General features: G+C 37.4%; 1 protein-coding gene across 1 annotated transcript; it reads right to left on the bottom strand.

Annotated features, from left to right (window-relative positions):
• Window positions 1-8,061: 8,061 nt before the first annotated feature.
• Window positions 8,062-12,333, bottom strand: LOC149233598 (uncharacterized). Its single transcript, XM_089376776.1, has 9 exons — window positions 12,042-12,333; window positions 11,702-11,906; window positions 10,265-10,355; window positions 10,026-10,171; window positions 9,645-9,888; window positions 9,409-9,513; window positions 9,099-9,281; window positions 8,801-9,002; window positions 8,062-8,694 (listed from the first exon to the last, which is right to left on the bottom strand). The coding sequence occupies exons 1-9, from the start codon at window positions 12,265-12,267 to the stop codon at window positions 8,222-8,224; spliced, it is 1,875 nt and encodes a 624-aa protein (XP_089232902.1). The 5' UTR covers window positions 12,268-12,333; the 3' UTR covers window positions 8,062-8,221.
• Window positions 12,334-12,646: the final 313 nt, after the last annotated feature.

The following is a 12,646-nucleotide window of genomic DNA, read 5'->3' as shown; positions in this document are numbered from 1 at the left end:
AGTGTGTCAATGTGTCTTTTAGAGTTTTTATGTGGTTAAGTAATCGACTTTGCATTTGTTGTAGATTTCAAAACCTTTGGAACCATTTGTTGGTTACGCCGATGGTGCTAGTCATAATACACAAAACCTATCTTCTGCAGCATGGGCCATTTTCGCTCCAAGTGGGGAGTTAGTGAGTTTTCAAGGGATTTGTATCGATCGATCGACGAAAAATATCGCTAAGCATAACACGTTGATATAACTTCTCTGTGATGCCATTTCACTTGGCATCCACCGAATCATCATTAGGCTGGACTCACAACTCGTCATACTGCAACTAACAAGCATTTATACCATCTGAAACCCAATGATTCTATGTATGTTCCTTAGAGTTCGTCTTTTGGAAAGACAGCTTGAGTACATTCAATATCAACATATTTCCAGAAACTTTAACACATTAACGATTCATTGGCGAACTATGTGTTAAACAGACATTTGCGACACATGTAAAAGTAAATTTTCAATTCACATCATTAGTTTAATAGGATTGCACATAACCATATATATAAAAAACTCTGAAAGTAAAAACAGATAGATGTTTTAAAGTTTTTACAAAAATTTTGTCCAAGACATGTTTGTTCATCTAACCTAAAAACTCAAAATGCATGCAAAAAACATCCTAAGTAGACCTAGTGATGCTCATGATAACAGGTCACAGCCTGAGCTATCATGTGCAAAAGCTGCATCCAACGACCTGGAACACCAATAGTATTGCACTGCAGCCTCATAGGTAACTCCTCGATCCGGACATCCAGAATACCAAGGATTAATCCCTCTACACGATCCTGCAACTTTCCCAGGGTCTCGGCCAAATCCAAATCTTGGAGAACTGCTCTCCCAACATTTCTTCGCACTGGCCCACCTGCCTCCTGTTGGTGTCTCACAGGTCAAACAATACCAACATCTTCATGCATGAGAACAATTTTAGTTTAGTCTTGGAACATCAAAACACAAAAGCACGTAGAAACTTAAAAATCAAAAAACATTTTGGTCAAAAGAATTTACCTATAGCACCCCATTGAGCACCCACTGGTAAACTCAACTCTGGATCTCCATGAAAATCCACCCCTGCATATGGATGCTCCTCGATGAAAATGTGTTTTCAATCGAGCCAACTGAAGAATGTAGTAGAAAATGTATTCGATGACTGACCAGCATGTCTAGCCATCAATTCGACCCACCTCTGCATCCGTGGATCTCTAGGACCAGCTACACCTAGTGTTACATGTTGGGGTTGCATCAATGGAATTCTCTCTAAGGTAAAATCAATTAAGAGCGATCCATAGCTAAATTTCTTTGTCTTACCGCTCTTTACCTTTGTCAGTTGCTTTTTTAGTGAAGAAAGTACTGCCTCACACCAATTAAATAAATTTGGCTTAAGACACTCAAGTGCATACTACATGTATGATCTGTTCGCCAGATGAAGTGTCACATTGCCTGCCAACTTTGTGATGGTGAAAAGGATTGTTCTCAAAGGAAAATCACAAATATCTTTGATGATTATCTTTCCATCCTTGGTAGGCTGTGTACCTGGCCAACAGAATTATCGAACATAATCCCTCACTGACTCCCCTCCACGGGAAGAACCTGAAAGAGATATAGGGGCACCTCGTCTCAACAACCCTGTAAGAAAGTAAACATCATAGATCATAATAGGGACCACTTTGTCCCTTATGTGAAAATCCTAATTCGTTGGATCCCATGCATGAACTAGGAACTGCAATAGTTCTAATTGTTGCCTCCTTCCAGACAGCTTAAATTATTTAAGCAACCCATAGTTTTTGAGGGCCTCAATTGTACCCAGATTATTTAGGGCAACCATGTCTTATTCTTCATGCTCTCTTTCTCTCTAAGTAATAGACATTCTGATCCGATGAAAACCTGAAATCAAATCATAAGCTTAGTAAGGATCCTTTTCATGCAAAAAACTGGAGAAATTTCGGGCCAAATTGGTGAAACAAGTTTGTGAAACTCGCCTAGTGCAGCCCAGGCTAGGAGACAGTGTGTTGCAGTGCAGCTAGCCTTCTGTCTCTGTGCTCCCTAGTGTAGTTTTCGACATGGAAGCCTACACTAATCCCAGGGCAAAATATTCAAACCCTAGGGGCCCTAAAAACCCTAAAAACTTGCATGAAACAGTAAAAGAATGACATGAAAAGAAAGAGGAGGGGTAGATCTTCTACCTGGCTTGGACGGTACGAGAAATGATTCGTAGAATCCCTCGCAATCAACTGCTGAATATCGAGGTAAAAAATAGGGTCAGAGCACAAACTGAATGGTAAATATCAAATGGTGAAAATAACATGGTAAATTATTATTTTTATGTTTATTTCATGATCATTAAATGAGTAAACTTTAGTATTTACCTATTTTTACCAATGAAACAAGTATGTTTAATCCGTTTGGTGTTGCTTTGAACAGATTTACAACTGACTTACAGAATTTGACGTGCACGATCGTGAATTGTAATTTGACCACAGAGCATATTTTTATATATTTTTCGAGCTTTGTTAAACATAGAAAAAGGAACCCCCTTGGAGTCCTCTTTAAGCTCTTTCCAGACTCTTGAAATATGAAAAGATTGTCAAGCGCTTGTCCTTTTTAGCTCGTTAACAAATTGGAAAGGACATCTACTCAGTATAAGTTTAACCATTTTCCGCACTGAGATAAATTATTTATGAAAAAGGAATACGTTGATCAAACATGGTTAATAGGTTCTCTCTTGTATTGTTTTACGCTTTTTCGGACTTGAGAGACAAATCTACGAAAAATAACTTGTGGAGTTTTCTTTTTGTTCCTTTTCAAACTCTCTAAACATGAAAAGGACCGAGTTATCATTGTCGTTAAACTTGTTAAAACATCAAATAGTGACACACTTGTCCATCATGACAAGACCAAGTTTCACCTTCACTAAACTCGTTAAAACATCACATAGCGATGGATTCACCCAAAGGGTGGAATTATATAACAAGCATATGTTACCCTCCTCAAGCTTGATAAAAAATAAAGAGGTACTGGTCAGCAATGGGGTAAACCACTTTATGGTAGCAGGTCGCTCTTGAACATGACACTTTCACTTCATCATTGTGACTACATGGGTTGGGTTATCTTCTTGACGGTCATCATACCTTAGTCTATCATACCATCCATTACTTTGGTTTTGGGTCAATGCTTCCAATTCATTCAGTGTCACCGACATGTTCAAGAGAAGTCACTCAATTAAAATTTATCCTTTGCAATACTCATAAACCTTAATTCTCATGACCACCATTCCTGAACCTTGTGTCATCAGTCAAATTATGTCTCTAAAAATCGTTACACTCATTTCATGTCATTCATGTGGGATACATCAAGGCCCTCCTACGACGAGTTGCTTCTTGTCGACATCAGCACATTATCCAAGAAGTTGACTTAGAAACACCCTTCTAGTACCTTGAGGCTTGCATACATCAATGGTAAGTTTCTTGCTTCTGGTGATAGGTTGACATCATTGGCCTTCAATTGAAAGGCTTTGTATGGTGTTCGACATCAAAACATTGATTCACACCATGTAGAATTTACTGCAGTACCTTGAGGATCATTATCATTATCAATGATTTCTCTCATGTCTGTTAACGGCTTACATCATTGGCTAGTAACCAGATGGTGTCTTCCCATGTTCGACTTCAGATCACATATTCACATGGTTAGACTCGTACTTGAGCAAATGATTGAACGATATAGAAGACCCCAAATCTAGTTTCATCCATCCGGGCTACGATTTCAGGAAAGTACCAAATCATCCGTACAATGTCTTTACATTGATGGTCATCCGATCATGGCTCTATATCTGTAGACGACTGTCTATGTACTTGTAATGAAATTTTATATGTTGAGCACGGGTATGCCCTCTCTCAGCATGTCATGAGAAAAAATCAAAATATCATGATATTATGTATTGTAATCGATGCAGGTCACCATCCACTTCGGAACCTCCTCATCACATCATAAAGCATATCACTTGACATTATTATTTTCTACTTCATGCTTTAGGGGGAAACTGTTACAAATCCATTTGGGAACATCACTCCCATCATTCAGATCAATACCATTAGGGCTCATCAAACCCTAATCAGTTGCTACATGCCCTAGACAAGTCATCACTTTGAATGCCTCCTTCCCTCAAATTTTCTTGGCCTGAAGCCCTCCAGAAATGCCTCCTTGAGGGACCAACACAGCCTTGGTCAGGGGTAAGTGTGCTTCAATGCAAGTAGGCCCATGTCAGGGTGCTTTCCAGAGCACTTAGGCCCACTTTGACCTGCGCTGGGTGAGACTGAGCGAAATCATCATAGGGTTCTAGGAATATTCTTATCTTCTAGAGCCATATAGAAGATTCCCACACTTATCATCTCCTATGAGCTAAAAATTGGATACAGAATGAGGTAAGTAACCTCCTATCCTCTCATCCCATTCTCCATGGAAACTAACTCGAAGTTTGGAAGGCCATTCAATACCCTCATTTATGACCAAACCTTCTCCAGGGGTTGGACTTTGAGAATTTGTAAGGAGATATTGTTGGTGTGAGGATTGAGATTGTAAGAAAGTATTGTTATGCTGCCGGAGTGCTGTACTTTTGATGTGATGTTGGTTGGAACCCAAGCTGAAAGAGTGACAATGGATCGAACTTCATGGTTGTAATTATTCCTTCTACTTAATAAAGTTGTTTACACCTTTTCCCATATTCTTGTCTTCATGTATGATGATTATATGTGTAATTGCTTTTGATTCCATTTGCTTATAGTAGATAGATCTCTTGCTTTGATTGGTTTTTGTCCTTTGTTTATGATTGCAGGTACTTATCGAGCGGATTAAGCTTGAGAATGAGCGACGGGAGCCATCCAAAGGAGACAAAGGGAAAGCCAAAGATAACAAGTAGGTCGCTTGTCTTATTTATCTTCTATAGAAAAAGGTTAAGCACTTTAAATCTGTTGTTCTAGGTGTATCTACCCATCTAGGGAAATTGTGTTTATCCGTAGATGCAAAATTCCACATAACAATATTCCTATACTCAAAGGTATTTTTCATAGTCCAATTTCAAACACAAAAGGATCTGGATTATGCTCTTAATGTAGGGCCTTCTGAAGATGAATATGAAGATGCTAGGACTCTTGAATGGAGATGTTATGATTCAACCAAAAATTGTCACCATTGAATAGAAAAATATGGATCCTCAGGACTCTTCAACATTAGATGGAATCAGGGGCACAAAAGAGATCACATCTCTGAGAGCTTTGATTCTGACAAGGATAACCCTAATGTGGGACAAGAATTGACATTAGTTCTAGTTGAACCAAATCCCAATGGTTGGCAAAAGGAGAAAAAAGAAAAAGAAAAAAAGAAGAAAATATTAACACTAGTAGTTAGCCTTAATTTCTCTTTTGTTGTTGTTTCTTGACTCATTTCATCATGTCCTTTCTGATTTATATATGCATACACACCATGTGTAGGCATATAACAAGTTTCACCCCATTTATTTGAAGTACCAGTGCTAGGTGCTTGATTTGAAGCATGGCGAGAGAGAACATTTACACATATGGCAACAAATGGTGTTGTTGGAGCAGGGCTCTAGTAATTTTGTGTGAATAAATATGCGATGTGAGAAGGAATTAACGTCTACAATTTTTTTCCTATTGAAAAACATAAGATTACTATTTCAAAATCAAATCAATTGAATCAAAGACTAAGAATTCTACAAAGATCTCATTCATTGGATTGTAAATCAAAGAAATGTTTTACTAGGCATACAATATAGTCTTTCACTCAAGCAATATTATTAAACGTTCCTATAATTGTTTATGAAGAAAATATTGTTTCCACTCTTCAGTGAAACTTGTTCCTTTATAGGTGACTAATTTTAAATTCAATTGAAAAAATACAAGCAAATATTGAAAAGGAAGTCAATCCACTGCATAAATTAACACTTTTCAAAGAGACCCCTCATCATTGGATTGACAACATAGGGTTTTGTTAATGGACAAGATTGCAAATATTTCAATGCTATCAGTTTAAGTGTTCATACAATAGAATGAGAAACTAATAATAAGAATATTTCACTTGTCTTCTCCGGAAAGTAATAACACATAATAATAATATAAGCAATGAAAACAAGGCAATTGAACTTATTAACCAAATACACACTATTCATGAAATCAAGAGGGTAAACTACAAATGAACTACACTTATCAATATATGTTGTAGTATAGAAAAAGAAGAGTAAAGTTGGCCAAATTGAGGGGCTCACCCAACTGGCTTCATGTTGCTTGTAAAACCATAGTACCACAAAACAAGTACATAAACGAAATATTTCTTAGAATATTAGCCCAATTGTGTTTTGTATTAATGAAATGAAGGTTCAACAATACATGGAAATAATACTATTTGTTCCTCAAACTAATGATTGATGGGCCGAATGGAAAACTAATTGATTAATTACATTGACAATTCACTAATTAAACCATCATTAAACCATCATTAGTAATAAATCAACTCTTAATCCCCCTTAATTTACCAAAAACAATGGAAACACTATTAAATTAACAATGTGATTACCTTGTAAGCTCTGAAATGACCTTTGCAATGAAAATATGGTAAAAGGGAAAGTAATGTGGTAAAAATGGAGGATTAATATGGGTCAAAAAGGGATAAATGGCAATGAAGATAACATCAAATTAGAGGGCTAACAACGACATCTCATAGTCAAGTTAACAATTGAATAAAGCTCATTGCTCTAGCAACATTCCCAACATGGATACAGATATACATGTACATTTGAGATTCAAGATGAAAATTCATTCATTCTTGTAATTGTGATTATACATAGATTAATACACACCTGACATACCTACATCTCCTAGCAATAGAAATAGCATAATCACACTCATCCATAGTTTCTATCCCATAAAGATTGGGATAGAAAGTTCGCTAAGGTTTGGGATAAAAAGTTCGCTAAGGTTTGGAAAAAGGTCACAATGTTGGAATCATAGATTACACAAATTTTCATTCTCCCCCCTTCGCAAATGCTAAGCAACGGGAATACTTTAGCACACCAAGAAAAGTGAACCACTCTAGAATTAACCATGAATAAGACTCTTAGTAGTGTTATATATGACATGTACAACTATCATATAATTGCTCTAGCATTAATAATGAAAAAAATGCATTACTTAAAGACAACATTCCCAATATGGATGCAAATATACATGTACATTTAAAATACATGTACATTTTGGACCTTCTTCCAAAGGTTTTCATTACTATAACATTGTCAAAGAGAGTACAGTGATGTGTGGTTTAACGGTAAGTCTACTTGGGCGAAGCTCAAGAGACCACAGTTCAAACCTCATTGAGTACAATGACCTGCTATGGTGGCAGCTCAAGGAGTAGATTCCCAACCCCTGCCTTGGCAGCACGTGAGTCCGCTCTTGCTAAAATCATAGGATATTAGTATATCCGAGTTGCAGGTAGTTGGATGTACTCTTGGTGTGAGTCCGCTCTTGCTAAAATCATAGGATATTAGTATATCCGAGTTGCAGGTAGTTGGATGTACTCTTGGTGTTATAGTGGCAGCTACGAGGATTGATCATGTACTCTTGGTATTATAGTGGCAGCTACGAGGATTGATCTTGGGTCTGCCATAGATTAGGACTGGCAGTTACCAATTCACCATGTGCCAAAAAAAAAAACATTATCAAAAAGATGTCAATGGCTGATCACATTTCAATAATGGGTAAGATTTGGTCACTTTATAAATGAATTGGCACCATAATACTTGCTTTTATTACTGAAGATACTAGACATTATAAAATGCCCAGATATAAATATATAATCCAATTTTTTTTTTCAAATTTACAATTGCAAATATTCACAATAAATTATAATAAAAATAAAATTTAACACAAATATAATAATTTTTTAATTAAATTAAAAACAAAAAAAATTCAAATAATCAAATTAAAATTCTAAAAATCTCATATACATCTCTTTCCAAAAATACATCTCTATCAACATAATAATTAATTTTAATAAAACATAAACCTTAAACTACTCGTCCACTCACTTAGACACTACCAAACCAAATTTGTCGCTTAAACTACTCGTCTACTCGCTTAGACACTCCCAAACCAAAATTACTCATTTAAATTTGTATCTACGATGTGGTCAATCCAAAACCCAATGGAAAGAGGGGATGATAGCGCTTGTCCCCGACATTCATGGGCAGTTGATCAACATTCCTGAACCATGTTCTTGGCAGCTTTCCTTCAAAATCGTAATCTCCAAAAATCACATCTGTTACACCCCGCCCCTCGGTGCCAGGGAGCCATGCCGCAACGAAAGCATCCACCAATGGAAGATACGGTTCGATAACAAGTGGCCTTCCCGATATCAAGATTACCAGGCATTTCAACGACCCACACACGTTCTTAATTGTGTCACCTCCACCCAGGGGAATTGTCAAATTGAGATTATCCCCAAACATTTCAGCATAAGGTGCCTCACCTACAACCACAATACCATATGAAAACCCTTGTTCTTTCACGTAATTTGCATCTGGATTTTGCTGATAAACAACCTCGGTAGAGGGGCTAACAGCCAACTTGATTGCTTCAAGAATTGTAGTTCCTGCATGACAAGTTTTTTCTCCAAAGGGTCAATTGAATCACTGGATTTTAATATGCTAGTTTACAATAAATCATGGCTGACCTAACGTAAATGTAATGGAATTTACCTATGGTTGAGTTTCCACTTGATCCTTGCCATTGCATTGTCCACCCACCACACTGGTAACCCAGATTGTCAGGATGGGTCCCTGCGACAAGAATCTTGGAAACGTTCTTATCCAAAGGAAGGAAAGGCTCGCTAGTTGACTTCCCATTTTTCAACAGTACCAGAGATTTCCTGACAGCTTCTCTTGCCAAATTCCTGTGCTCCTGTTATTCCAAAAATGACAGTTACCTGGCACGAAAACAAAGAATTGCAATGCACACGTTGCCTATCATAAATTTAAAATAGCACACAATTTATACCTTGCTGCCAAGATGGCCGGCTAGGTTCGGATCGGCCAGAGGTTGTTCAAAAAGTCCCATAGTGAATTTTACTCTCAAAATTCTTCGAACTGCATCATTTATTCTATTCATGGAGATGAAACCACCCTTCACTTGAGAGGTCAGATTGTTAATAAAGTCTTTGAAATTGTAGGGAACCATCACCTATGAAGCAGATTTCAAATAGAAAAAATCAGGCAGGAATCTCATAGGTTTCTTATCTAACTATGATAAAACAGTGTTTAATTGGGAATACTGCAAATTGAGCAAGACTGGAATAGAAATACACTACCATGTCAATCCCTGCACCCACACTTTCAAGGACTGACAAAAAGTAATTAGCACCAGGTGGGCTAGTTATTCTGTCAATACCTTCCCAATCTGAAATAACAAAGCCCTGTGAACAAAACAAATTGCATCATTGTAAAATAGCTGGTTGAATGTTACACACTATATGAGTTTTTTTTTGTGAAACTTAAACCACAAAACCAAGATGGATCATGATTATAAGAATAACTGTAATAATACCTTGAAGCCAAGTTGCTTCTTAAGGACATAAGAAATGAGAAATCGGTTAGCATGCATCTTCACTCCGTTCCAACTGGAATAGGAGATCATAATGGTGGAGATTCCTTTTTCAATGGCATCAAAATAGGGAGTCATGTGGGTGCTGACTAATCTTTTAAAACTGCTGACAGTGTTATTCTCATCAATACCCTGGGTTGTTCCTCCATCACCTACAAAGTGCTTAGCACACCCTGCAACATTTGACCTAGTAGGCACCAACAAATCACATAGTTAGAAATGGAAACCTATTTCAGTAAACTGTAACATGATTGATCGGAGAAATTCATGTTCTATGTGCATTTGTGGAAAGCTAAATGAATAGAAATAAGGTTGCAAGCTTACGGCCCAGCTACAAAAGGCTCCCCCTTTGTAGAGTTGGCAGGAGGCTCTCCCTGCAGGCCAAAGATAAAATCTGTCATGGACTTGACAATTTTTGGATCCTCGCTGTAGCTCTCATAGCATCGGCCCCATCGAGGATCTCTGCAAACCTGCCGGCACCAAATAAAACACTCTAAGCAATTCAAACTTTACCCTCATTTTGAACAAACTTCTATTGGTTGAACTTAATGCAAAAGTCTTACAGCAACACAAGGAGCAAATGTGTACTGAATGCCAGTAGCTCGAATTTCGAGAGCTGTAGCTGCTCCTATTCTTCTAACCAGATCCGGATCCCTGCACCAATAAAACATTGCTCCAGGTTGTAAGTGAAGCTTACTAGATTATTCTAACCAAATAACCAGTGTTGACTCAGCACTCAAATTTACACCGTGATATTTATTATCCTAATTCACTACTCTGATATCTTACTATCTCATTTTACCTAAAATTTTGCTGATTGCAATTCGGGTGATCTCAGGCACTTAGTAAATCACTGCCTTATAAGATTTTGATCAAAGCAATCCCAGGGACTCCAGGCATTTTCTAAATCATTGCCTCCTAAGTTTTTTATAACACTCTAAAAAAAACCTAGGTACTTCCCAAACATCGTCTTAGATTTCTCACAGCAATCCAGATCATCAAAGATTTTTCTCATAACAATCCTGGTCATCAAAGGTGCTTTAGAAAGCATACCTTAGATTTTCCTTATAGCAGGCCAAGGTCACCAAAGGCACTTTCCAAATTGTTCTCATAGCAAGTCAAGGTCACCAAAGGCACTTTCCAAATTGTTCTCATAGCAAGTCAAGGTCACCAAAGGCACTTTCCAAATTGTTCTGTTAAAATTTTGGGTTGCCCAAGAGTACTAGTTTAACTGATTTATGTTTTCGAGTTTTTTGTTGGTATATCTTCTAGTAAAAAATGTCTAAGTAAGATTTTGTTAAAATCAAGAGTTTAATTTATAGGTTTTTTTAAAGTACTGAATCTATTAATCTATTTAAAAACAATTTTTAAACAACAAAAAAGTCAAACATGCCAAAAATTATTTTACCTCATTCAAACCAAAAACTCTATAGCTTATAATAATTAGACAATGCCTATTCATATCACTTCCAAATAATTATATTTAGATTTTTTTTTAAATAACAATCCAAATTACCAGAATGACCACTGTAAACAAAGATTTTGTTCAGAGTGACCTAAGACAATGTCCGAATCAATCCCTCTTCAAGTATTGCTCACAGCCTCTTCATATTTTGAGTACGGTAATCCAAAGATACTTGTCTCGAGTAAAGGTGAAGGTAGATTAAACGAAAGAAAAGAAAATGCCCAACCATACACGCATGGACATGCTTTATTGATTATATTAATCGAATGGAACTTTCCAAATCATCCATGCTTGCTTTCTGGTAATCAAAAGCACTTTCCAATTCCGTGTCTCTCAAGGAAACAAGGTAAGATAAACTTTAATGAAAGAAAAGACAATGTGCAGCCATTCAACCATGCACTGGCAAGGAGATTATTATTATTATATTATTGTCTGGAGATGAAAAGTTTTATGTCATCTAGCAGATCACTGAACCAATTGACATGTTCAAACCATTGCTATGAAGATAAAGGGGAAGGGTGTATACTCTACTTGCCTGGTAGCTCCAAGCCCAACATTGTGAGGGAAGATGGTAGCCCCATATACATTGTTGTGGCCATGAACAGCATCAATCCCATATATCATAGGGATCTGGAGACGGGTCGACATGGCACCCTTCTGGAGCTCATCTACCATGTTCATCCATGTTGCTGGAGATGCCTTGGGTGCAGGAACGCTACCACCTCCGCTCAGCACACTTCCTGCATTGCACCCATACGGTAGCACCATCAACAACAAACCAAGACCTACCAAATGAGCGGCTCAATCGTTTACATCTATCAATAACAGGAAACAGAAAAAGAAAAAAAATGAGTTGAATGAATTGTCTGTGTTACCAATGTAGTAATTTTTCATAACGTCTGCGGTGGCGACTGTTCTTTCAATCTGGGTCATCTGTCCGATCTTCTCTTCCAATGTCATTCTCGCCAGCAAGTCCTCCACACGTGCGGTGATGGGCTGACATGGGTCCTTGTATTTAGCATACTCAATAGCTTCTGCACACCATGAAAGTGCAACAAACAGCAAGAAACACCATCCCGAATCCATTTTCGTAATTGCCATCGACAAGGAAGGATCACTCCACTCCGAATTGTTCTGCCCTGATGAAGAAAGGCGAAGTGAGTTTATGTGAGAGCATGCGGAATATATATAAAGGAAGAATGGACGAGGATAAACTTAACGAAGCAATGGGCAGATCAACAACGCAATACCCATTGATGATATTATTAAATCGTGATACCCGGAGGTGGCTCCACTCTGGATCTTGAACCTGTGTTTGGTGTTTTTTTCCATAATTACCGTACGTTGGTAACTCAATTTTCACCTAAATTAAGTCGTTTGGTTTCTTGGAAATTCTCTAAGCCTTTTTCGTCATTTTTAAGATGGTTTTTTGGGGGAAACTTTCTAATAATTTTTCCTCATTTTTAGAATGGTATTTTGA

Source organism: Pinus tabuliformis, chromosome J, assembly GCF_031772625.1.
Source record: "Pinus tabuliformis cultivar Carrire ecotype Pingquan chromosome J, CPIR1, whole genome shotgun sequence".
In the NCBI taxonomy this organism is placed as follows: domain Eukaryota; kingdom Viridiplantae; phylum Streptophyta; class Pinopsida; order Pinales; family Pinaceae; genus Pinus; species Pinus tabuliformis.
This window is presented reverse-complemented; position numbering and strand designations above follow the sequence as displayed.

Bases quoted from the DNA above. Each gene is read 5' to 3' on its own strand.
- LOC149233598 (XM_089376776.1), bottom strand. From the start codon at position 12,267: ATGGCAATTACGAAAATGGATTCGGGATGGTGTTTCTTGCTGTTTGTT. The intron at 11,907-12,041 runs GTAACACAGACA...GGTGCAATGCAG, and splicing joins TATGAAAAATTACTACATTG to GAAGTGTGCTGAGCGGAGGT. The intron at 9,003-9,098 runs GTATAAATTGTG...TTGGAATAACAG, and splicing joins CCGGCCATCTTGGCAGCAAG to GAGCACAGGAATTTGGCAAG.